The sequence below is a fragment of the Nicotiana sylvestris genome, chromosome 12 (assembly GCF_000393655.2).
Source record: "Nicotiana sylvestris chromosome 12, ASM39365v2, whole genome shotgun sequence".
Classification (NCBI taxonomy): domain Eukaryota; kingdom Viridiplantae; phylum Streptophyta; class Magnoliopsida; order Solanales; family Solanaceae; genus Nicotiana; species Nicotiana sylvestris.
Window position 1 is genome coordinate 142,596,845 of NC_091068.1, and position 23,972 is coordinate 142,620,816.

General features: G+C 35.3%; 1 protein-coding gene across 1 annotated transcript; it reads right to left on the reverse strand.

Moving 5' to 3' along the window:
* Window positions 1–7,872: 7,872 nt before the first annotated feature.
* Window positions 7,873–10,686, reverse strand: LOC104237428 (heavy metal-associated isoprenylated plant protein 3-like). The gene is made up of 5 exons (XM_009791581.2): window positions 10,564–10,686; window positions 10,311–10,467; window positions 9,417–9,652; window positions 9,169–9,256; window positions 7,873–8,744 (listed from the first exon to the last, which is right to left on the reverse strand). Exons 1-5 carry the CDS (start codon window positions 10,570–10,572, stop codon window positions 8,215–8,217), a joined length of 1,020 nt encoding a protein of 339 aa, XP_009789883.1. The 5' UTR covers window positions 10,573–10,686; the 3' UTR covers window positions 7,873–8,214.
* Between the last annotated feature and the right edge of the window lie 13,286 nt (window positions 10,687–23,972).

The following is a 23,972-nucleotide window of genomic DNA, read 5'->3' on the forward strand; positions in this document are numbered from 1 at the left end:
TTCACTTCATTCTTCAAAATTTCAAAATCTAAACTTCAAAGGGCGATATTCCTAGAGCAAGTTTTTCCCCAAATCATAATTAGATGAATCTTAACTCTTTTTCTCCAATCTATTTCATCTTTTTACATGATTTCACTTCAAACTCTAAGGGTTTTCATGGGAAATTGGGTGTTTTTGGGTAGAAATTAGTATTTTTGAATTTTGGGATTTTGACCTCAATTAGAAGTCGGATTTTAAAACCAATTGCATATTTGGATTTGTGGGTGAATGAGTAGTCGGGTTTTTGTTCGAACTTCGAATTTTGACCAAGCGGGCTCGGGGTCGATTTTTGACTTTTTGGGAAAAACATTGAAAAATCTGTATTTATGCATTAGAATTGATTTATTTAGCATTTATTAATATTATTAAGTAAATTATGACTAGATACAAGTGGATTGGAAGTGGAACCGAGAGGTAAAACGATAATTGAGGCTTGATTTGTCTGGGGAATTGAGGTTAGTGCTTGGCCTAACCTTAACTTGAGGGAATATGTGTTGTGGTCTTATTTGCTACGTGTAAGTGTTGAGTACGATGTATAGGTGTGGTGACGAGTATCTATACGTTGGTGTCAAGCATGCCCGTGAGTCTTATACATGATTGTGGTGACTCTTATTATGTACTGACCATGCTTAAATTGATGATTATCACTGTTGAACAAGGCTTATGATGATTTCTTGGTAATTGACCATTGTTGAGTATTAGCTCATATTGAGATTTATTTTGTGTAGTAACTGTCGGGACGAGATTGGTTATAGCTGATTTCCTTGCTGGGATGTATTTGTTTCTATTGTTGATTCCCTTGCCAGGATGTATTATTTCTATTGTTTGGGTGAGGAAGAGTGTAAAGCACGAAAGGTGATGTCGTGCACGATATTGTGAGTGTTAATGCACGAAGGGTGATGCCGTACTGTTATTGTGAGAGTTAATGCATGAAAGGTGATGTCGTGCCATGATTATGAGTGTTAATGCATGAAGGGTGATGCCGTGTCGTTTTTGTTGTTTCTATGGTGAGAACGAGAGTAAAAGCACGAAGGGTGATGCCGCGCATGTGTTACTATTTCATTATTTCTGTTGATACAAGTATGGTGTTCATTATTGCTTCTCTATTGAATTACTGTTAGAATTTGATATTCCCTCCAGCATATTCCCCTTCCTTTCTTTATCTGTTATTTCTTGTTATTATTATTCTGTTTGTATATGATTTAACTGCACATGTTTATATGGTTGTCATGTTCTAGCCTCGTCACTACTTCGCGGAGGTTAGGCTTGATACTTACCAATATATGGGATCGGCTGTACTTATACTGCACTCTGCACTTTTGTGTAGATTTCGGTACCAGATCATGTGAGTAGATTCGAGGTTGCTGCCTTCAGTCTTAGGAGACCAAGGTAGATCTGCTGGCATTCGCAGAGCCTGAAGTCCCCTTTCCCCGTTTAGTTTCTTCTGTCTCTTCTATTTCGAGAACAGTTGTACTTCTTTCAGACTTGTATTTGTAGTAAAATCCTAGTCGTTCGTGGATTGTGACACCCGATCTTTAGGGGTAGCTATGTATTAGACTGTTAGTTGCTATATCACTTCCGCATTTCATAGTCATTTTATTTTAGTTATTATCTGTTCCTGTTAAATTAATAATAATGGTGGTAAAACTGTAATTGTCGGCTTGCCTAGCTTTCAAGCTCCTTCATCTATAAGCAACTTATGAGAGAGAAAAACTCGTTCTTTATGGATGCTCCATAGTAGGAGCCATCACGAATCCCGAAGGTGGAAAAATCCGGATCGTGACACTTGAGGTGTTTGGCCAAGTTTTTTTGGAAAAAAGTGCTTTTGGAAATTGAAGAAGCAGAAGCAGTTTTTGAGAAGCATAAAGAAGTAGCTTCTTCCCAAAAGCAGAAGCAGAAGCAGTTTTGACTTTTCTTCTTATCAAAAATACCCTTAACAAAATTTATTATATACCAAAATAATCGTTAAACCTAATACTTAGGATATTAATGTATAAGTATTTCTTCTTATTTTTAGGATACCTTTCTTAATATATGGTGACTTTAATTAGGAGTGAATGTTTTATATTTGTTGAATAATTTTTTAATATATTTAACTTATATTAAAAGAATTAAGTATTTTTTAATTTTATTTTCATATTTTATTTAAATAAAATAAAAAGATTTAATTATTGCTTGTAATAACAAATTTTTAAGATTATTTAAATACTTATAATATTAAGTATTAAGTAAATCTATTCATGTCCTTATACGTAATTTGATACTTAAAAGCACTTTCTGAAAAGCTTGACCAAATACAAACTATTGTTCAAAAATACTTTTCAAAATGATTAACCAAACACAAATTAATTCTCTTCAAAAGTACTTTTGAAAAAAACACTTATCAAAATAAGCTGATTTCTCCGCCAAACAGGCTATAAATCACGGTCCTGCGTAACTAACACTTCGAGAAGTAATATAGTTAAAAGAAAAGTAGAAGCTACAGCTTTTGAATGTTCAAAATGTTACTTACACCGGTGAAATGAATCCTTCAAAAGGAACTAATATTGGCATTAAAGAAATTTTATTTTCTTTTTAATCTCCCACCATCCCCAGGATAATTTGTACTCCGACCGTTCTACTTTACGTAATACAGTAATTATTGTGTGAATTACAAAAAATTTAGCATATTTAAAAACTACGAAGAAAGTAGTAAAAGTCACAATAACTAATAATTCAAAATATTTAAGATATTTTTTTATAAATTATAGTCAATTTTTTCTTTTTTTAAAACTCCCAAGAAACTATTGTTTAACATAAAATGAAAATAGGGGACGAAATATTATCTTGTTGACTCTAGTATTATTGTTTCTGAAGAAAAGAACAAGGACTTTAAAGGATATGGATAAAAGGGCTGCGAATCAGCCCTCGATCTTTTATTTGACTAGTAGATACCACAGGTTAGCGGTTCTTGACTATTTTTCATAAAGTTTTGAATTTTATTAAAATATTAGATTTTGACTTTCCACTTCTAAATCATATAATATATGTCCAAAATGAAGCAATTCATAAGCCTTTCCTTTGTCAGTTTTTCTTTTTCGACTGAGCCTTCTTTTCAATTTTAAAACATATGTACGTACTCCTCTAACAATTTATACGACACTTTTTGCTTTTCGATATTTAAATTTTTTAATTTTGATTGTGTATTAGACAATAGAATTTTAAGCTTTTCAAAATAAAAGTTACATATTTGAAAACTACGTAAAAAAAATATTAGAAGTCACAATAATTAATATTTTAATATATATAAAAAAACATATAAAAAATTATTATTAAATAATAATTCATTTGACTCTCTCAATTTGGACATCATCCTTATGAATTGGGACGGGATATTAATATTTTATTAGTTTTCTGGTGTCAAAGTTGACTACCTGTAACCCCCCACAGCTGTACAAATTCAAACTCCAAGAAGGCAGCATGACAGGATGACGTGGACTGGGCCCACTGTTCCAATGAGTCAAATTTGGTGGCTTTTTCCATCGAGTCAAAATTCTTATTGTAATTATTTTCAGCGGATTTCCTTAAACCCCAAACTCCGTTCATACCAAAATGCCCTAATTCCATATATTGTAAAAGTAGCCCATAAATAAACACTTTATTAGATCCAAAAGTCAGGTTTCTTTAATAAATAACAACATGAAGGATTACATATAGACGTTCGTAGCACACAACGAATGATAATAACAATTCTAGACAGATTTTTTCATGTTTAAATTTATTTACATGTCAAAGATCGGATTTAAGACGTACCTGGTGAGAGAGTCTCGTTTCAAAAAAATTTCGATAGTGCGAAGACTCTATGCGCATCCACACCGAGACCGATCCTTGCTATCAACTCTTTGATCAATGAAACCCGCGAACAAATTGAACGAAGAATATTGTGTTGAAATTTTTCTCAAAAATCTCAACTCAAATTAGAAGAACAAGAAACACTTTTCTTGTAATTGTATTTTCTCTCTTGGCTTTTTGTTGTACTCTCACTTTCACAAAGTGATTTTTCTTCTCAAGAATTAATAATGCAGCAAATTTTCTCCATCACCCTTTATATATTTTTTCCCCCTCACAAGTTAGGAGGATCTATAGTGTTTCCACACTTCCCCTCCATGGTGACTCGAACCCAGGACCTAACGATCGTAGGTGGATGTGCTTTTACCAACTGAGTAGCATCACCTACAAACCCTTTTCATATTTGGTTGAGGTAATGATTTACTTAGGGTAAAAGTTTATTTTTGAAATAAACTTTATGGAAGAAATCGAATTACGTTCCCAAGGGTAACGTGACCGAAGGTATTTTATGCTAAGTCCAATTGGACTTTCACGCCTCCGTCAGCTTGTCCTTAGGGACGTGGATTGTGAAAATTAACTAATATTTTATATTGAAAAATATCAATCCCATTTTTAATGGGTTTGAGCTAATCTCACATCCACTTTTGGAATTTGTTATCCATTCCAATTCTAAAATGGATTTCCAAATAACTTTTTATTAATATATTATATGCACACTTTATGCAAATAAATATTAATTATATATATCACATATATATTTCAACCAAGAGATATAATTTAGTTTTCTATTCCAAATAGAAAATTTCAATTCGTTCACAATATTAATTATAATCTTTGTGCTAGCAAGAGTATAATAATATTTCATTTGGACTAATAACTTTATTTATTTGACTAATTAAATTCTTTAATTTAATTATCAAATAATAAGTTAATTAATCCTTTAGCAAAGATCAGAACACTCGTTAGTGTGCGACCCCATATGTTCAATACTAAACCGGTAGTAAATTGATCACATCAATATACTAATTAAGGGTGGCGTCTAACAACACTCCTTAACGACCGGATAGCATGAAGTATACAATTTACTCTCAAGAACCAGTAGAAGAATAATGTAGTAATTCCTTCCGTCCTTATAGCTCTGGATCGCCCTAGGATATGGTTCAACTGTCAAATCCTAATAGGCGACCAACTACGTGTTCATGTCAAATATAATCGACCATTGAATGACCTAAGAAACTCTTTTCTTCTTTCATTCAATTGCCCTGGCCAAGGTCTTAGTTTGGTCGTTTATAATTCATGACAATATGAAGCTTAAACTCATTACCAAGAGTTGACAGATTCCATCTTGATCAATCACTAATTCTACAAGTATTTAATCATGCCCAATATCCTTTCAACTATCGCCCTAGGGCCATAGGTGTCTGATATCAAAGCACAATAAATAACTTGTCAATTACTATGACGATCTCAGGTCAAATGAAATTCTTACATCACATTCTTCAAGAGAATATCCTATTGACAGTTTATGATAATTCTAACCATTAGGAATTATCCAATTAGTCGGTTCGGTGATCATATCTCTATATGCATCATCTATCTGTGTGATTTAGTTAATGAGATCAACTAATCTTTATCCCATAAAGACGATCACATAAATATTGATCTAACCGGATTACTAATGTCCAAATTAATAATCCTACGATCAAGAACAAATTTAGATTAAATTGTAAGAGACTTTGCTCTCATTATCATGATCTCTATCACGATGACAAATCTCAAAATTTAATCAAGGACCTTATCAAATTAATCAAATAATTAATAATAATGATAAAAGAATATCAAATGCCATATATTTTATATCAAATAACGTTCACAAAAATATATTCAAATCATCAAATATGATATTGGATCTAGGGCATATTTACTATATCCCTAACACAACCGTACGTACAATTATATTTTATATATGAGTCCCACTAAATAGAGAATTTTCAACATACCATTCTCATATTGAAGTCTTTGATTTTTTGTCCAAATATTTTTTTTATTGACAATGTTAAAAAGAAAATTACGCAATCAATCAAGTCATAAACACCAATAGCAATTAAGTTTTATTTTAAAAATGATTAATAACCGGCGGAACCAGGAATGATCTGTTGAAATCAGTAGGTAAAACTTAAATGTTTTGTTTTTATTTTAAATTGAAATAAAAAAGCCAAAAAACATGGCCAAGTCATATATAGTCAGAGCTGAGTCAGATGCATTTGGAAGGTCAAGCTAACAAGTCATTCAACTACCTTCCTTTCTTCCTCTCGGCTGTTTGATGCTGTCTTTATAATCAACATTAAATATATTATAATTTTCTATTATAGTGCTAAATTTAGATTACGCCTAACATCTTTTCGTTCTAAATTAAATTAAATTTCAGATATCTGATCTCACTTTAATGCTACCATTCACTTGTTAGTTTGGCCATTAGTAAGCCCCTCTACACCTTGGACCAAACTAGTAATTAACTTAATTAGTCATTACATGCATTTATATTCTTGGGGGTAGATTTAAGCACATCTAATTTATTTATTTATTGGAATTTTCGGTATAAAGTCCAATCTGACGGTATCATTTGAGGGCCATCCTTATCTTCTCCATTTAGTTTTGTCTAATTGAAGATGAATTCACCTACCAATGCCGTACAAATTAGAAGTGACTAGAAATTAACATATTCTAATGTCCTCATGTGGTTATGTTCCAATCTAACAAATCAATTTTAGATTGGACAAATATATATATATATATATGGAAAAAAAGGAACGGACATAAAGATGAAGAACAGTAAGAGCGAAAAGACGTAAGGGCATTTCCAACCTTTATTCCATTTTTGGTCCCCAAAATGGGGATTTTTCCATTTTGGGGACAACTTACTCCAATCATTCCCCCATTTTTTCTTCAAACTTTTTTATATTCTTCTCTCTCTCTTCTATATTATATTATTATCTTTCATTTTAATTTCATTTTTTAATTTCCATTAAACAAATTCCATCTTTTATTTTTATTAATTTGTAATTTCCATAATTAAAACAATTCCATAAAATTTTAAATAATATAATTTGTAAGCAATTATTATAGATTAACTAATAATTCAAATAAAAGTGAAATCATTGTGATACAAGATTAATTAAATACATATTACATAACGATAAAATTCATTCGAAATACTAGATAAATATTCAACTTCAACCTCTAGTATTCTCCCATAAATGATCTATTAATGCATTACGAAGTGCAAAATGAGCATCTTTGTCCTTAATTCTTCTATGTCGAAATAAAAATTCTTGAAATCGTTGATTTTCATCTACTGCCATTTCTACATAAAAATAATAAATGCACGAAAATTAATTTATCAAAATTATACACCAAAGTTAAGATATAATATTAATATTATAAATACATTATATAAACATAATTAGGTACATATAAAGAGATAAATTAAAAGATTTAATAATAAAATAATAATAAAAAAGTGATGAATAGTAATGAGAGAGATGAATAGTGTACCCCATATTTGAGGGAACACTATTCATCTCTCATTTTGGGGACAAAAATGGGGAGGGTTGGAGCTAAATTCCCCCAAATATTTCCCCTGTTATTGGGAATGGGGGCAAGGTTGGAGATGGCCTAAAGGTGAAGAATAGTGGCAGCAAGACATAAAAGTGTAGATTTAAAAAATGAGTGAGATGAAGAGATGAAATATGTCTCAAAAATCAAATCAATAAATGAAGAAAATGACAAATAAAGAAAAACCTTTATTGACGTCATGTGAACGATGGGCCCAGTGAAGTACCCGATAAAGCTGAAAAGAATGATAAAAATATTTTAAGTCCGTCTATATAAACACAAACTTGATCTGGAGAAATTTGTGCGTCAAGTGTTGTCTTACCAACAGCAATTAAAATTTCAAGGAATACATTTACTAGTTCGAATAAAATGAAGAAATTTACATAAATCTTACAAAAAATTGAATATATTTCAAGTGACCAACTAGATAATGACATACAAGTCAAAATAACTAAATAAACACCTACTAATCCACCATCGGTGGTTTAGCCGTTTCTAACTAACCCAATGAAATTTCCTAAAAAGAAACCCTAATTCCTCATATAAACGCTTTCACATACATCTATTTTTTCAGCTTCTATATATTTGATTTAAATACAATTTAGCTGAACTAGAATATTCCTATTATTTAAAGCTAGAGGCTTCGCCAGAAACAAGTAAAATGTGGTCACTAATGTCACTCTACTTCGCAGACAAGACTCGTTCCATACTTTACTTAAAAGTTCGCGTCATTCACATGACGGAGCAACCATTAGGGTTTTCATCACTGAACATTTGTGGTGCGTTCAAGTACGTTGGTGGAGGAGGTGGTGGCACATATTGTGGTTGGTGTGCATACTCTACCACATAGCTTGTATGAGCATAACGTGGATCGTACGTCGTTAAGCCATAATCTTGATTCATATGACTTTGATTTTGCATAGGCATAGCATAATATGTATTTGAATTATAACCATAGTATTCCATTTTGTTGATCACTTCTGTCTTCTTCTCTTTCGACTCGCCGTCTTTTTTCTCGGTGTCGGGGCCACCTTTTTCTTTCTTGTCTCCGCCGCCGCTGCCACCGCCACTCTCTTTCTCCTTCTTGTCATTGCCACCCTCTTTGTCTTTCTTTTCAACACCTCCATTGTCTTTCTTTGGTGTAACAATTTCAACATTTTGCTTTAATTTATCCGTCAAGTAAGGAATTAGCTTCTTTATATCCACTATCCCCTTTATCGTGACCAAATCTTTTTCTGATTCTATTGTCACCTCTTGTACCCCTGTCCCAAAAAAATAGGGTAAACAATAAGGCACATAGTCAACCACTATTAACAGGGCGGATGTAGCGTGAACGCACCAGATTCAATTGAACTAAAAAAAATTACGCGATGAATAAATTATGTATAGTTTTTTAAAAAAAATTATAATAAATAATAAATATAAATCCCGTAATTTTAAATTATAGATCCATTTATGCAACTATATAATAATAATAATAATAATAATAATAATAATAATAATAATAATAATCGCATGAGAAGGGAATCATTATTATATTGAGATTCGAATATAAATATTTGGGAATTGAGTTTGAGAAGATGGTTGCAAGGTGCACCTAATTTTATGGAGTATATATTATTGTAACGTACGTAATAAAAAAAAATATCCATAATAAGCTGATCAAAGTGATTCAGTGTATCTTACCTTTAATCTTTTTTATAATTCGTTTTGTTTTATGTGCACACCCGTCACAGTGCATCCGAATCTTCAACACCACAGTGCTTGCTTGAGGCTAAATAATCACACAAAAAAATAATAAAAAGAAACAAATTAGTGATAATTCAATTAATCTAGTCCAAGAATTAATTAATTTCAGAACATTAATTACTTGAGGACTAATTTAGCAATGAAACTGAAGAGGTCTACGTTACACAAGGCTTTTTAGTTTTTACCTCTTTAGGTTTCTTCTCCTCGTCCTTCTTCTCCTCTTTCTTTTTCTCTGTTTTGTCATTAGATTTTTTATCTCCGCCGGCGCCGCCATTGCCGCCGTCCTTTTTGGGCGGCGATGATATCAGCTCCACCTTCTTCTTCGTCTTGATTTCCACCCTTTCCCGGAGCCATGAGGGGTCCACGTTCCCTTTTACTGTCAATTTTCCATTTTCACAGTCCGATTTCACGTCTTCCACACCTTCATTTGGATCAATACAAACTCATTTAGCCCAAAACTAAAACTCTACCTTATACTAGTGAATTAAATCAATTTAAAAATGTCGTGACTCAAAGTGTCAATTTTGAAACGTATATAGTATAATTTTATTAGAATTTCTTATGCATATACAGTCAAATTCTCTATAGTAATAGTATTTGTTCCAATATTTTTTGAATACTATGTGAAATAGTGTTATAGATAATATATATTATACCATAATATAAAAATTAGTTTCGAGAAAAATTTAATTTTTATAGTGAATAATTGTTATACATGGATAATATATATTATATAGCGATGTATTACTGAAACCTATGAATTTGACTGTCAAATTCGGAACTAACAGTGATGGTTCCTTGAGAATTCCGAAAAGTACATTGTTCCGGCAAATTTAAGAAACTAGGTCTTCAACTTTATCCGAATGATAATAAATATAAATTAAAAAAAAATGAATTTAGTCAAAAGACAGACACAATTTCCATGATTATCGTTCATCAGTTCATTATGGTTGTTAATCTTAGAATTTTGAAGCTTAAAGTCAAAGTCTTCATTTTGTGAAACCAAACACTAAACCAGACAAATTAACCAATTTTCCTATGTAATTATCGACATTTTTCCAAAAATATTAATTAATTACCTTCAGTGTGGCGAATGAAACGTCTGACTTTCTTGGCACAGCCTTCACAATGCAAATCGAGCTTTAACACTATGGTGGCAGTGCTATCGCCCTTATTCTCTCCGCCTTCATTCTTATTCTTATTCTCTGCTCCTTTAACTTTGGTTTCTTCTTTTTTCTGAAATCCAAAAAATTAGAAGAAAAATTAAGTTTAAGTACTACTAGGAAAAAGAAATTAAAAATAGGGAAAAGAAAGATGGAATTGATGAATTACCTCGCCCATTTAACTTGTTTGAGAGGATAAATGAAATGAATTTAATTGGAATGGTTTGAAGTTTGAAGAGAGAAAAAGGAGGTAAATGGAAGAATATATAGAGAATTGGTGTGTACGTGGTAGGAAACTGACTGTGACTGCCAGAGTGGATACAAAGAAGACGGTTTCGTTACTTCTGATTTCGTGACAAACCAGCCAATTTTGACTACTACGTACCTTTCTCTTCACCTTCCTTTTTTTCTATTCCTATCAGTAATATTCTAGAGCTATTTCAATATTCTTTTTATGAATATATATCATACTGCAACTATTTATTTTAACACGTGTAATAAACATTATAAGTGACATGAGAATAAGTAAAAATATGAGTTCTACTGCTACTAATAATGTTGAGCTAAATTTGTATTTTGATTTAATTAAGGGCCATTTGCCTATGACTTTCGCGTCTTTCTAAAATTGATGTAATGGTAAATTCTTGGTTTAAAAAAATGAAAGGCTTGTTATTCAATAATATAACATGACTTATATGTTCATGTTAACCAAGCTGTATATAGATCTATTTAATGAATTTGATAGAAAATTTCTATGGAGAATTAGAATTTTTATATGATATATAGTGGATTACACGGGATTCAAACCTGAGTAGCTAGTCAGATAGAGTAGATAAAGGTGCACAAATAAATTATGTAAGTCGTGATTAATTGAATAATTTCTTTATAAATTTTCTATATCAAACTCTTAGGTTTCAATGCACGAGATCATATTCTGAAAATCATTTTCCTTAGTATAACTCTTATGCATTTTCTTCTTCTAATATTATTAGGACCCATTTGGCCATAGTTTTGCCAAAATTTATTTGGTTTTTTGTTTTTGGCAAATACATATTTGTTCATAAATTTTATCCATATTTTGGTAAATTCCCAAAACCCAAATCCCAAAATAGCCCAAAACATAATTATTATATTTTCTAAAAATTGCCCCAAACTTTTGTATTTTATAAAAGAGCCCACCATTTATTATTTTGTAACAATGTTATTTCGTCTTCTCGGTCATCTGATAATGTATTATGTAGTTCAGTATAAAAATGATAATTTTGTACCAAATTCATTTATGTTCACGACTATGGTTTGCGATAATATAATGAATGTTATTGACAGAAGGTACTGTTGAGTATTTGTAAAAGGTTTTTTGAATTTGTGGGTATAAGTCATGTTTTATATTTTTTTTAGGAAGGTAAAATATGTTTTGAAAACTGATGTCCAAATACATTTCCATCTTCAAACCAAACTTTACCCAAATTAAATTTTTCAAAACATATTTGGGAATATACGGTTAAACGCTACCTGAGTGAACAATAGAAGTGACTATCTATATATTGATAGCCATTTCAAAAGGAATGGTTTTAATCCATTGGATTGAAAATATCATAATCATACAGCTAAGCTTTAGAAGGCAAAGAAGGACCATAGATGCCAAAATGCCAAGAGTCAAATCACAATTAATTTACTTAAAAGGAACGGAATGAATATATTTATACCTGTACGTAGTGCAATATGGATTTGTACGAGTGAGAGTGCGCGAGTGAAAATACAAGATATTTTTTTTAAAGTTTATATTTCATGATTAATGGTCATCAGCAACAGTGAAAAGTTTGCTCAATTCTTTTTTAATTTTTCATCCGATGTTCGATATCTATATTGGGGTATAATTAAATTAAAATTTATTGCAGAAAGTCCCACATTAAAGGGTAAAAGTTCCCTAACAAAGGAACTTCATACTCAGTGCTCAAACTCAAAACCTCTAATTAATGATGAGGAAATACTTACCATTCCACTCTAATCCTCGTGAGGTCCTTAATTAATCCTTTTACCTTATCTATTAGCTAGATTCCGTGAACATAGTCGATTGATATGCCACGTGGCTTCACACCCTTTTGTTAATTAAGATAAAAGATTGATTTTAACAGATTGTCTATGTTAGCGTCAGCAAAGACGTAAGGGACTAAAGTTAAGTAGCCTGGTTCAATGGTTGAGTGTAAAGTCATTGGTTACAATGATCATCAACAATCATAAAAGCAAGTCAGCTAAGAAAGGCAATGACATAATGAACATTTCTGGCTGCTAAAGAAAAAATTAACCATGTTTTTTTACCACTAAAATGTTTCATGCAATCATGTCGAATGCCTAACATCACCAAACTAGATATGTTAAAGTGGTTGACTGCGGAAAAAGTCTAAATTTTCTGCTACATTATACTTCATCAGTTACAATTTAATTTAGGTGAACTTGTTTGAGTGGACACAGAATTTAAAAAATAATGAAGACTTTTGGAATTTGTGGTCCTAAACAAGTCAAAAAGGGGCCCAGAGTATTTATGTGGTTATAAAAGCTTCTCATTAAGGGTAGAATTGTAAGTTTAAGCTAAATTGTTACCAAATTTAGAAAGTGATCATTCTTTTTTAAACGGACCAAAAAGGAAATAGATTCAGAAACAAAAGGAGTATAAAATTGCTCATTTTTTTTTAATTTGCTCCGTGTTATAACTTTTGATATATATATATATATATATATATATATATATATATATATATATATATATATATCTTTGCCATTAGCAAGTTGTATTTACTTTTGCCATTTGTGTAACTCCAACGGAAAATGAGTGACCATATTCTTTAAAGAAAAAGGTTCAAACTTTTCCCTTAACTTTTGATTATGGTTAAAATTACTATCGAGTTGAAATTTTATTCCAAAAATACGAAACATTTTCCTAAAAAGGAGTAATTAGACCTAAAAGAAGGTAAAATTACTCAATTTCGAATAATATATGACCAAATTTAACCCTTCTTCCAATTTACAACCAATCTGTAGGTATGCAAGCAGTAAAACTTGCCAAGTGGAAACACATCTTACATTAAGAAGCAAAAAGATGTTGCATCATTTTTCAGGTTCAGACTTTCAGATAAATCTTGAAACATTTATAATATTTTTTAGTATTCCTCCTGTTTCAATCTATATGATTTTTTTAATTCGTTCCAAAATAAAATGATGGAGAGAATTATATCTTTAAACATTTATAACATTCTTTACTACTCAATCTATTCTAATTTATGTGATCTTATTTCTTTTCTGTTCGATCCAAAAATTAATGATTGAGAGAATGATCGGAACTATTTCTTTTGGGACCCCCCTCCCCCCACACAAACAGAGGGAATAGTCCAGTTGAAGTAGTAGTAGGAAAATGGGAGTTCGCAAGCAAGAATTGAAATAATATTAATTTACTGTTTGGAAGATGATGGCCAAAAGAGAATAGATAAGGACAGGAAAAAAGAAGTTTCCTCTCATTAAACATATGCGCTTTTCTTGAGGAAAAAAAAAAACACTAAGAGAAACTTCCTTGAAAACGTTAGATCTGTACGGATCCGACATTGCATTCCCTACAAAGGAACACCAACGTTGTCTTTCACGATGTTATTTAGCTGTGAGATTGTACGATATTACAAGTTGAGTTGTTTCCTTTTAATTTATTTGATTGTGCCTCATATTTATTTTCAAGATCTTTGCATATCACTAAAAAGGGCTTAATTTTTTTTTAAAGTTCTCCTCGTGCTGTTAGATAGTTAATCTAAATTCGCCTCGCATAAGAGCCTTTATAAGGAAAGTGTTTTTTATCATGATTTTTTTTATTTGTATGACTCGAACTCGAGACATCTAATTAACGGTACATAGTGCAAATTGACAAAACAATATGATATGTATGCTTTTTCAAGTGATGATTTCCTACTCAAATAACAATAACCTCTAAAGTTGTTAAAAATTCTCCATGAAATCTATAAATAGTACCAACTAATTATTTTTGTTATGAAATACTCAATTATGGTGGATGTTCATAACTCCTAAGGGAGTAACACCCACTACTCTTCTCCATTAACCTCCCACTACTTCTTACCATTATGGATGTAACTCCCACACTTCCGTGATCTTCCCCCATGTTCTCAATAGTTAATACCATGTTCATGGCATCCCTTTGTATTACCTATATCATCCTCTACTAGAGAGTTTGGGCATAATAATATACGCATGCACTTGAATACATTGAAGAAATAAGAATCTCTCCTCTCTTTCTCTCTACATTCTTGTCTATTTGTTTGTTTCATATTATTACTTTGAGCTAAGTTAACACGTTTGTCAGCACGAAACTCTAGCCAAATTTCTATCATCTCCAAGTAGAGAGTTTCGGTCTTCTTCAGCTTAAATTCACGAGTTGATGCGCTGCAACGAAATTGTTGCATGGTCTTCATATATCAGGCCACAAAAATGAAAACTTGAAGTTATGGACATCCAACTAGAATTTCTATTAAAGAAGATAGAAGAGATGCATGTTTGAATTGGCAGCTTCGAAATTGGATTTAATTTGTTGCGGATACGTTTATATGTTTAATAAATTTGCTTCAATTGTCCAGGGAGTGTATTTTTTCATTCTTCCTATAATTCTCATTTTAATATTTGGAATTTAAGATTTGGTATTGTTCATATTACACAAAATATAATATTATTTGTGCAGGAAAATGAGCTGGTTGAATCAAGAAGAACCATATCCAATCTTTTGATTTACCTATGTATTGTACGTGTCTGTAGGCATTCACTTTTTGGAAATTGTTGGAAAATATACAGTGGCGCGGGGCATTAAAATTAGAAAATCTGATTTTTACAAAAAGAAAAAAATGACTATGTTGTAGATTAAACGCAAGTAACTTATGCTGCTATTCATATTTGTTGACCATCGCTGCAGTGTTATATAAGGCTCCCGGTGATTAAAGGATCAAGGGTGATGCACTATGGCCTATTATGCCAAAGGTTAAGGATAAGACGGTGGGTTTTAAGTCCCAACGCACCATGAGGGTAAGACATCGGATTTTGAGTCATGATGCTCCATGATTATAAGAGTTGGGTTCGAGTCCTAACTTATTAAGGCCTAATATGCCTTTATAGGGGTAAGACATTGGCTTGAGCCCCAATGCGCCATATTAAAAATATAGTGATGACAAAAGAAAAATAATATATTTTTCATGAAAAAGTATGAAGCTTGTCCCACTAGATTTGATCCATTCTTGAAGTAAATGTGATAGTGGTGTATAATAAGTCTAAATGAAGACAAGTAGTTGACCAACTGTGATGACCTGTCATCACTTGTTTTAGAAATAAATTCCGTGTTTCGAGGCTTTAAAACCTCCTTTCTATCTCACCTCGATTTGCGTGCACAGTTCGGGCGTGTATCCGGAAAGTCGTTATGTGAAAATCTGTGAAAAATGATGAATTTTGCTTTTAAAATGAAATTAGGTTGACTTCGATCAACATTTTGGGTAAACGGACCCGGACCCGTAATTTGACAGGCCCGGAGGGTCCGTAGGAAAATATGGGATTGAGGCGTATGCCCAAAATCAAATTCCGAGGTCCCAAGCCCGAGAAATGAGTTTTTAAAGAAAATTGATTTCTGGAATATATATAAGTTTTCAGAAATGAAATATGTTTGAATTTGATGGTATCGGGCCCGTATTTTGGTTCCGGAGCCCGGTACAAGTCTTATATGGGATTTAAGTTGAGCATGTAAAATTTGGTAAGAAACGGACTTGAAATGACGTGAATCGGACCTTCAGTTGTTAAAATTTGAACTTAAGAGTTCATGAGATTTTCTTTGATTTTGATGCTAAATTCATAGTTATTGATGTTATTTTGATGATTTGACCGCACGAGCAAGTCCGTATGATGTTTTTGGACTTGCGTGCATGTTTGGTTTGGAACCCCGAGGGCTCGGGTGAGTTTTGGATAGGTCACGGAGTGCAATTTGGACTTAGGAAATTGCTGGTATGTTGCAGGTCTGCAGGCTTCGCAAATGCGCGCTCGCAAATGCGAAGAATGATCGCAAATGCGAAGAAGGCCTGGGCAAGCCCTGATCGCAAATGCAGAGGGCCATATTCGCAAATGCGATGTATGCCTCGCAAATGCGAAGCCCACATAAATTTTGGGTGGTCGCAAATGCGATAATATCTTCGCAAATGCGAAGAAAGCAGACTTCTGAAGGGTTCACAATTGCGAACCCTGGTCGCAATTGCAACATCTGCAACCTGCTAAATCATAACTTAGATGCATTTTCAGCCATTTTTCAACCCTTTTCAAAACCTAAACACCTTTGGGCGATTTTTCAAAGACAAGTACTCTTCCAAATCGATTGTAAGTCATTTCTAACTCGTTTTCATTAATCTTTAACATCTTTTCACTTGATTTCAACTCAAAATCAAGGGTTTTCATGGGGGAAATTAGATGTTTTGGGTAGAACTTAGGTTTTTCAAATTTTGGGGATTTGGACCTCGATTTGATGTCTGATTTCAAAACAAATTATATATTTGAGATCGTGGGTGAATGGTTAATCGGGTTTTGGTTCGAACCTCGGGTTTTGACCATGTGGTCCCGGGGTCAATTTTTGACTTTTTGGGGAAATCATTGGAAAACATATTTTCATGCATTAACATTGATTCATTTAGCATTCATTGATATAGTTAGGTAACTTGTGGCCAGATACAAGCGAATTGGTGGTGAAAATAAGAGGTAAATGTCACGACCCCCAGTTCGCCCTCCGTGAACTGTCGTGACGGTACCTAGTCTCTACGACTAGGTAAGTTAGGTGGCAGTCCCGGAGAGAAACCCTCGAGGAGGTGCACGCTCGTGGCTTCGATCTCTCAACCAATATTGAAAAAGCAAAGACTTTGGAGGAAGAGGCTGCCGCTTTGCTCTCTGATTACGAGGATTCAGCTAGTGGCTCCGGGAGCGGGGGAGATGAAGATGGAGTCCCCGAGGGGGAGATACCCGAAGACGTGGCCCCCGAAGATGCAGCTCCCGAGGATGTGGTTTCGAAGTAGATTTAGGTTCCTTTATTTTTTTTGTGTGTTTTTGTGCAAGGGCCCCCCTGTGGGCGTTGTAAATATATTTTGTAAACATCTCTTATAAATATAAAGAATCTTTTTGCTTCATCTTTGATTTGTGTTGAATTCCATTTCTTCTTGATTGTATAACTCTAATGGTCAGTCCAAATATTGGTTTGGACTTAGAACATAATAAGCCCTTAGGTTTTTTATTGATCAATATTATACCTCTTAAGGTTTTTGTTAATCATCGAGCTAAACTTAAATTGATTTGATGCGAACTCGGGATGTCGGGACTCTTGAGTCCAAGTTGAGTGAGAGAAAGGTCTCGAACCCCATATATTTTAGCCCCTAGGATCTTTTAGGTCGGCCCTTAGGCTCTTTAAATTGGGTCAATTCGGCCTCTAAAACGTCTATAATATTTCCCTCTTTTGGATAAAAGACTTAGTAAAAGTTTATTTACGCCTTAGCATGTATTTTTGTACCCGTTGGGTTTTTTGAAGGTTCGGCGGATCGGAACCTTATTTGTAATTTGTTTGCATAAATATAATCGAATACCTCTTGAGGTTTTTTCGAAGGCTAACATTATCGAAGCCTTTAAATTGTTCGAGGGTTGATTTTATCGAAACCCTTTATCATTTGCTTTTGACGAGGGTAGCCTGATTTAACCAGTTTTTTCAGAGTGTTCGAAGTCCTTTAATTTATGGCGGAAGTCGAACGTCTCCGAGCCGCATTATTTCGGTTGTAGCCTTTTTATATGACCTTAGTCTTTAATATGGTCATAGCAGCCTTCGGGTATGTCTCTTGGACTTGTTTCTCGATAACCTTTTGAGCTTGTTCGAAAGGTTAGTCCCCGAGTATGATGGCCTTGGCCTTTATGTCGAGGGGATGCCTCTTTGAGGTCTTATGAGTGCAAGTTTTTGATGATTCGAACGTGCTAAATATCGATGACAGTCCCCGAGTATTCGGGGTGTATTTGTGTTCTAGCCCTTAGGCCGTTTCTCGTAGGATTATAAGTGTAGAGCTCGTATGGTAATAGACTTCGAGACACAAAATGTTTTGATATAGAAAGAATTCTTCTTTCAATAATTGGTATATGCGTACATGTTTTGTCGTCGGGGCTCGATTTTTCTATGTGGACATAGTTCATCTGACCATTTGGCCCATTACAAAGTTCTCCTATCGAGGCCCTCTTTGACGTGAAGTATTTTCCTCGAAAATATAACCTCCGAGGGTGATGCCCCCCAGTATTTGAGGTTGATTGAAAAGAAGCCTTGGATACTGTTGAGTTCTCCTTAGGTAGCACATAGTTGTTGCCTCGTTAAAAACCTTGCCGATAAAACCCATTTGGGACAAAATCCAATCCAAGGGAAAAAGAGTGCAACGCATACTTTAAAACCTAAGGCCTTCGTGTAAAAAGGGTGTCTTCGATAGCTTCGATTGAACATCTGCAATGGATTAGCTTCAAATTCAAATGGACAAAAGAGAAAATCATACCTTAGCAATAGTATCGTTTGAGTAGTGATACGTTCCAATTGTTTGGCAGTTGTTCACCTTCCATTGTGCTAAGTTTGTAAGATCCTTTTCCGACAACTCCGAGAACTCGGTACGGTCCTTTCCAATTCGGGACCAGTTTCCCTTCATTCGGGTCTCGAGTGTTGAGGGTGACTTTCCGTAGAACTATGTCCCTGATTCCGAAGTGTCGAAGGTTGGTCCTTCTATTGCAGTATCTCTCGATTCTTTGCTTCTATGCGGCCATTTGAATAAGTGCTGCCTCTCAATTTTCATCTAACAGCTCGAGGCTAGTATTCATAGTCTCATGGTTTGACTCCTCCAATGCATGTTGAAACCTGGCACTGGGTTCTCCGACCTCGACAGGGATAAGGGCCTCGGAGCCATATACTAAAGAGAACGGAGTAGCCCCCGTGCTAGACTTCGATGTTGTTCGATATGCCCAAAGGACCTCGGGTAGAACTTCTCTCCAGTTTCCCTTTGCATCGTCCAACATTTTCTTTAAGTTTTGAATGATGGTTTTGTTTGTTGACTCGGCCTGCCTGTTCCCGGTTGGATGATATGGCATTGATAGAATCCTCTTTATTTTATGTGCTTCGAGGAACTCCATTACTTTGCTACCGATGAATTGCTTTCCATTATCACATACAATCTCAGCGGGTATCCCAAACTGCCATATGATGTGGTCCCAGATGAACTCAATAACTTCTTTTTCTCTGACCTTCTCGAAGGCATGTGCTTCCACCCACTTGGAGAAATAATCAGTCATAAACAAAATAAATTTAGCTTTACCTGTGGACGTTGGTAGGGGGCTGACTATGTCCATTCCCCATTTCATAAAAAGCCACAGGGATAAGACCGAGTGGAGTTGTTCTCCGGGATGATGAATCATTGGTGCAAACCTTTGACATTTATCACATTTTTTGACAAACTCCTTCGTGTCTTTTTCCATGCTATCCCAGTAATACCCTGCTCTAATAATTTTGCGAATCAAAGACCCGGCGCCAGAGTGATTTTCACAAGTACCTTCGTGGACTTCTCGAAGAACATAATCGGTGTCTCTTGACCCTAGACATACCCCCAATGGCCAATCGAACGTTCTCCTGTACAATGTTCCATTTTCATCTAATGCAAACCTAGCAGCCTTGGTTCATAGGGCCCTCGATTCTTTGTGGTCCGATGGGAGTTTTCCATTTTTCAAATAGTCGATATACTTAATCCTCTAGTCCCAAGTCAAACTTGTTGAATTTATCTCGGCATGACCCTCTTCAACCACAGACCTTGATATCTGGATGACAGTCCCCGGGACGATATCATCCTTTTCAACCGAGGATCCTAGATTTGCGAGAGCATCGACCTTGCTATTTTGCTCTCGAGGCATGTGCTCCAGGGTACATTCCTTGAAGTAGTGCAATGTTACCTGTAGTTTGTCTAAGTATCTCTGTATTCTATCCTCTCGAACCTCGAAGCTTTTGTTTACTTGGTTCACCACCAATAGGGAATCACATTTGGCTTCAATGACTTCTTCCCCTAAGCTCTTAGCTAGCTCGAGACCTGCAATCATGGCCTCATACTCGGCCTCATTGTTAGTTAATTTAGAAGTTTTAATAGATTGTCTAATAGTACTACCTGTCGGTGGCTTCAAAATAATGTCGAGCTCGGACCTTTTCACATTTGAGGCACCGTCCGTGAAAAGGATCCATACCCCCGATGATGTACTCGATCTCAGCAGAAGTTCTTTTTCTACTTCGGATACGAGGGTTAGCGTAAAATTAGCCACGAAGTCAGCCAAGATTTGGGACTTGATAGCTGTTCGGGGTTGATATTCGATATCGTACCCACCAAGTTCGACTGCCACTTGGCTAGTCAAACTGACAACTAGGGCTTATGAAAGATATTTCGTAGAGGATAAGTGGTTAATATACATATGGGATGACATTGAAAATATGGCTTTAAATTTCTAGATGTGCTGATTAATGCAAGTGCTAATTTTTCTAAGAGAGGGAATCTAGTTTTAGCATCTCCCAGAATTCGACTTATATAATAAACAGGGAATTACGTACCTTGCTCTTGCCGAACTAGTACTCCACTTACCGATATCTTGGACATTGCCAAATATAGGTAAAGCTTTTCATCTAACTTCGGGGTGTGAAGCAAGGGTGGGCTCAATAGGTATCGCTTCAGTTCTTCCAAGGATTGTTGGCATTCTGGGGTCCATGCAAAGTCCTTTTTCTTTTTGAGCAAGGAAAAGAACCTATGACTTCGATCCGATAATCTCGAAATAAATTGACCCAATGTGGCTATTATCAGTCGGCTAGAGAGCGGGGCTATTCTTCTTCCGTGGTCGCTCATTCTTTCGTTGTTGCTAGCTTGCGGTCACTCCTGTTAGCCTTTGCACGACTTTCACACTATCCACGATGGTGATATCTTCGATGGCCTTGATCTTATTGGGGTTGATCTCGATTCCTCAATTAGATACCATGAAGCCGAGAAACTTGCCCGAGCCAACTCCGAATGCATATTTTTCCGGGTTAAGCTTCATGTTGTACTTCCTCAAGATTTTGAATGTTTCCTGCAAATGAGTTAAATGGTCCTCTACGTACGGGGACTTAACTAACATATCGTCAATGTAAACTTTCATTGGTTTACCTATCTGCTCTTCGAACATCTTGTTAACTAGGCGTTGATATGTGGCTCCAGCATTTTTTAGCCCAAAGGGCATTATATTGTAACGGTAAGTTCCAAACTTAGTGATAAACGAGGTCTTTTCCTAATCTTTTGGGTTTATCTGAATTTGATTGTACCCAGAGTAGGCATCGAGAAAAGTTAGAATCTCGTGGCCAGCCGTTTCGATCATACGATCTATATTAGGCAGTGGAAAACAGTCTTTAGGGCACGCTTTGTTTAAATCCTTGTAATCTACACACATTCTAAGCTTGTTTCCTTTTTTAGGAACTACAATTACGTTGGCTAACCATTCGGGGTATTTTACCTCCCGAATAGACCCTATGTTAAGAAGTTTGGTTACCTCGTTCTTTATGAACATGTGCTTCACCTCGAACTGGGACCTCCTTTTTTGCTTGACCGGTTTGAACCTCGGGTTGAGGCTTAGCAGGTGTGTTGTTATTTCCGGTGGAATTCCTGTTATATCTAAATGGGACCGAGCAAAACAATCCATATTATCGATAAGAAATTGAATGAGTTTTTTCCTAAGTTCGGGGGTTAACCCCGTTCCCAGATATACCTTTTTCTCGGGCATGTGCTCGATTAGTATGGCTTGTTCCAGTTCCTCGACCGTTGATTTGGTTGTGTCCGACTCTTCGGGAACAACGAAGGTTCGAGGAGTAAGGAAATCCTCTTCTTCTTCCTCGATTACCTGTTCATCTGGCTCGATCAGGACAAGGATTGGTGATTGCTATTTGGCCGCCTACTTAACTTTGGTGTTCAACTTTTCCGAGGTCGAAGACTCTGGTATCGGCGTCACTTCATCGACCGCAAACATTTCCTTTGCAACATGTTGTTCTCCCTAGACCGTTTTCACACCATCCTCTATTGGGAATTTCATCATCTGGTGAAGGGTCGAAGGTACTGCCCTCATGTTGTGGATCCATGGCCTCCCGAGAAGTGCATTATATATCATGTTGCCTTTGATGACATGGAATTTCATATCTGGAATGGTTCCGGCCACATTTACTGGTAGGATAATCTCCCCCTTCGTTGTTTCACTTGCCATATTAAAACCATTCAGGACTCGGGATGCTAGTATGATTTGATCTTGGAGGCCGAGCTGCTCTACGACCCTCGATCTGATTATGTTTGCTAAGCTACCTAGATCCACTAGAACACGTTTAACTTGAATTTTATTTAAAATAATAGAGATTACCAGGGCGTCATTGTGCGACTGAGATATTCCTTTTGCTTTCTCAACATAGAATGATAGGGCATCCTCGGGCACATAGCTCCGAGTCCGTTTTTCTCTGGTGATCGACACCTTGGTGCGTTTGAATACAGGTCTTTGTGGGACAGCGACACTGCCTATGATCATGTGGATTACATGTTGTGGTTCTTCCTGCTCATTTTTTCTTGCATCTCTCTCCCTGAAGTGGTTCTTAACTCGATTACTAAGAAACTCTCAAAGGTGACCCTTGTTGAACAACCGAGCTACCTCCTCCCTTAGCTGCCTGCAGTCTTCGATTTTATGGCCATGTGTGTCATGATACTTACACATCAAGTTCGGATTCTTTTGAGAGGGACCAGTTTGTATGGGCCTCAGCCACTATGTATTTTTTATCCTTCCAATGGCTGACACAATCCCTGATACATCTATGCTGAAATTATACTCTAACAATCGAGGTGCCTCCGGGGGGTCGGTATGTTTATCGAACCCATTCTTACTCATGAGTCCCTGAGAGCTTTGACCCCGATGGTTTCTCCAATCATTCCGAGGAGCATTACGACTCGAGCCGTTGTTTCTCTAATCGACATATGGCTGATACCGTTCTTTGTTGGATCTTGATTCCCTATCCGTATCCCTCGGGGGCTTAACTACCAATATGTTAGGATAAACTGAGCCCGAGGGGGCTCCCAACTGGCTGTCCTCGACCCTGATCTTCGTTTGGTAGCGGTTATTGTCACGACCCAAGCCGATGGGCTGCAACGGGTGCCCGAGTCCTACCTATCAAATAGCCCTGATCATACGTCTGAGATATAAACCTGAATAACACATGCTGAATTACGAGAATAATATACATGAGGGAAACCTGCCCAAAAAGGCATATATACATATACGTGCAACATACGTAGGGCGAGCCGACAAGGCTGCTATAGACAACTGTATACCTCAAAACTGGAAGCCGGCAAGGCCACATACTATCCAACTAGACATACTGTCTATAGACCTCTAATAGAAATATAACTGTACAAAGACGGGATGGAGCCACGTCATACCCATATATATAGAAACATATCATACCAAAAT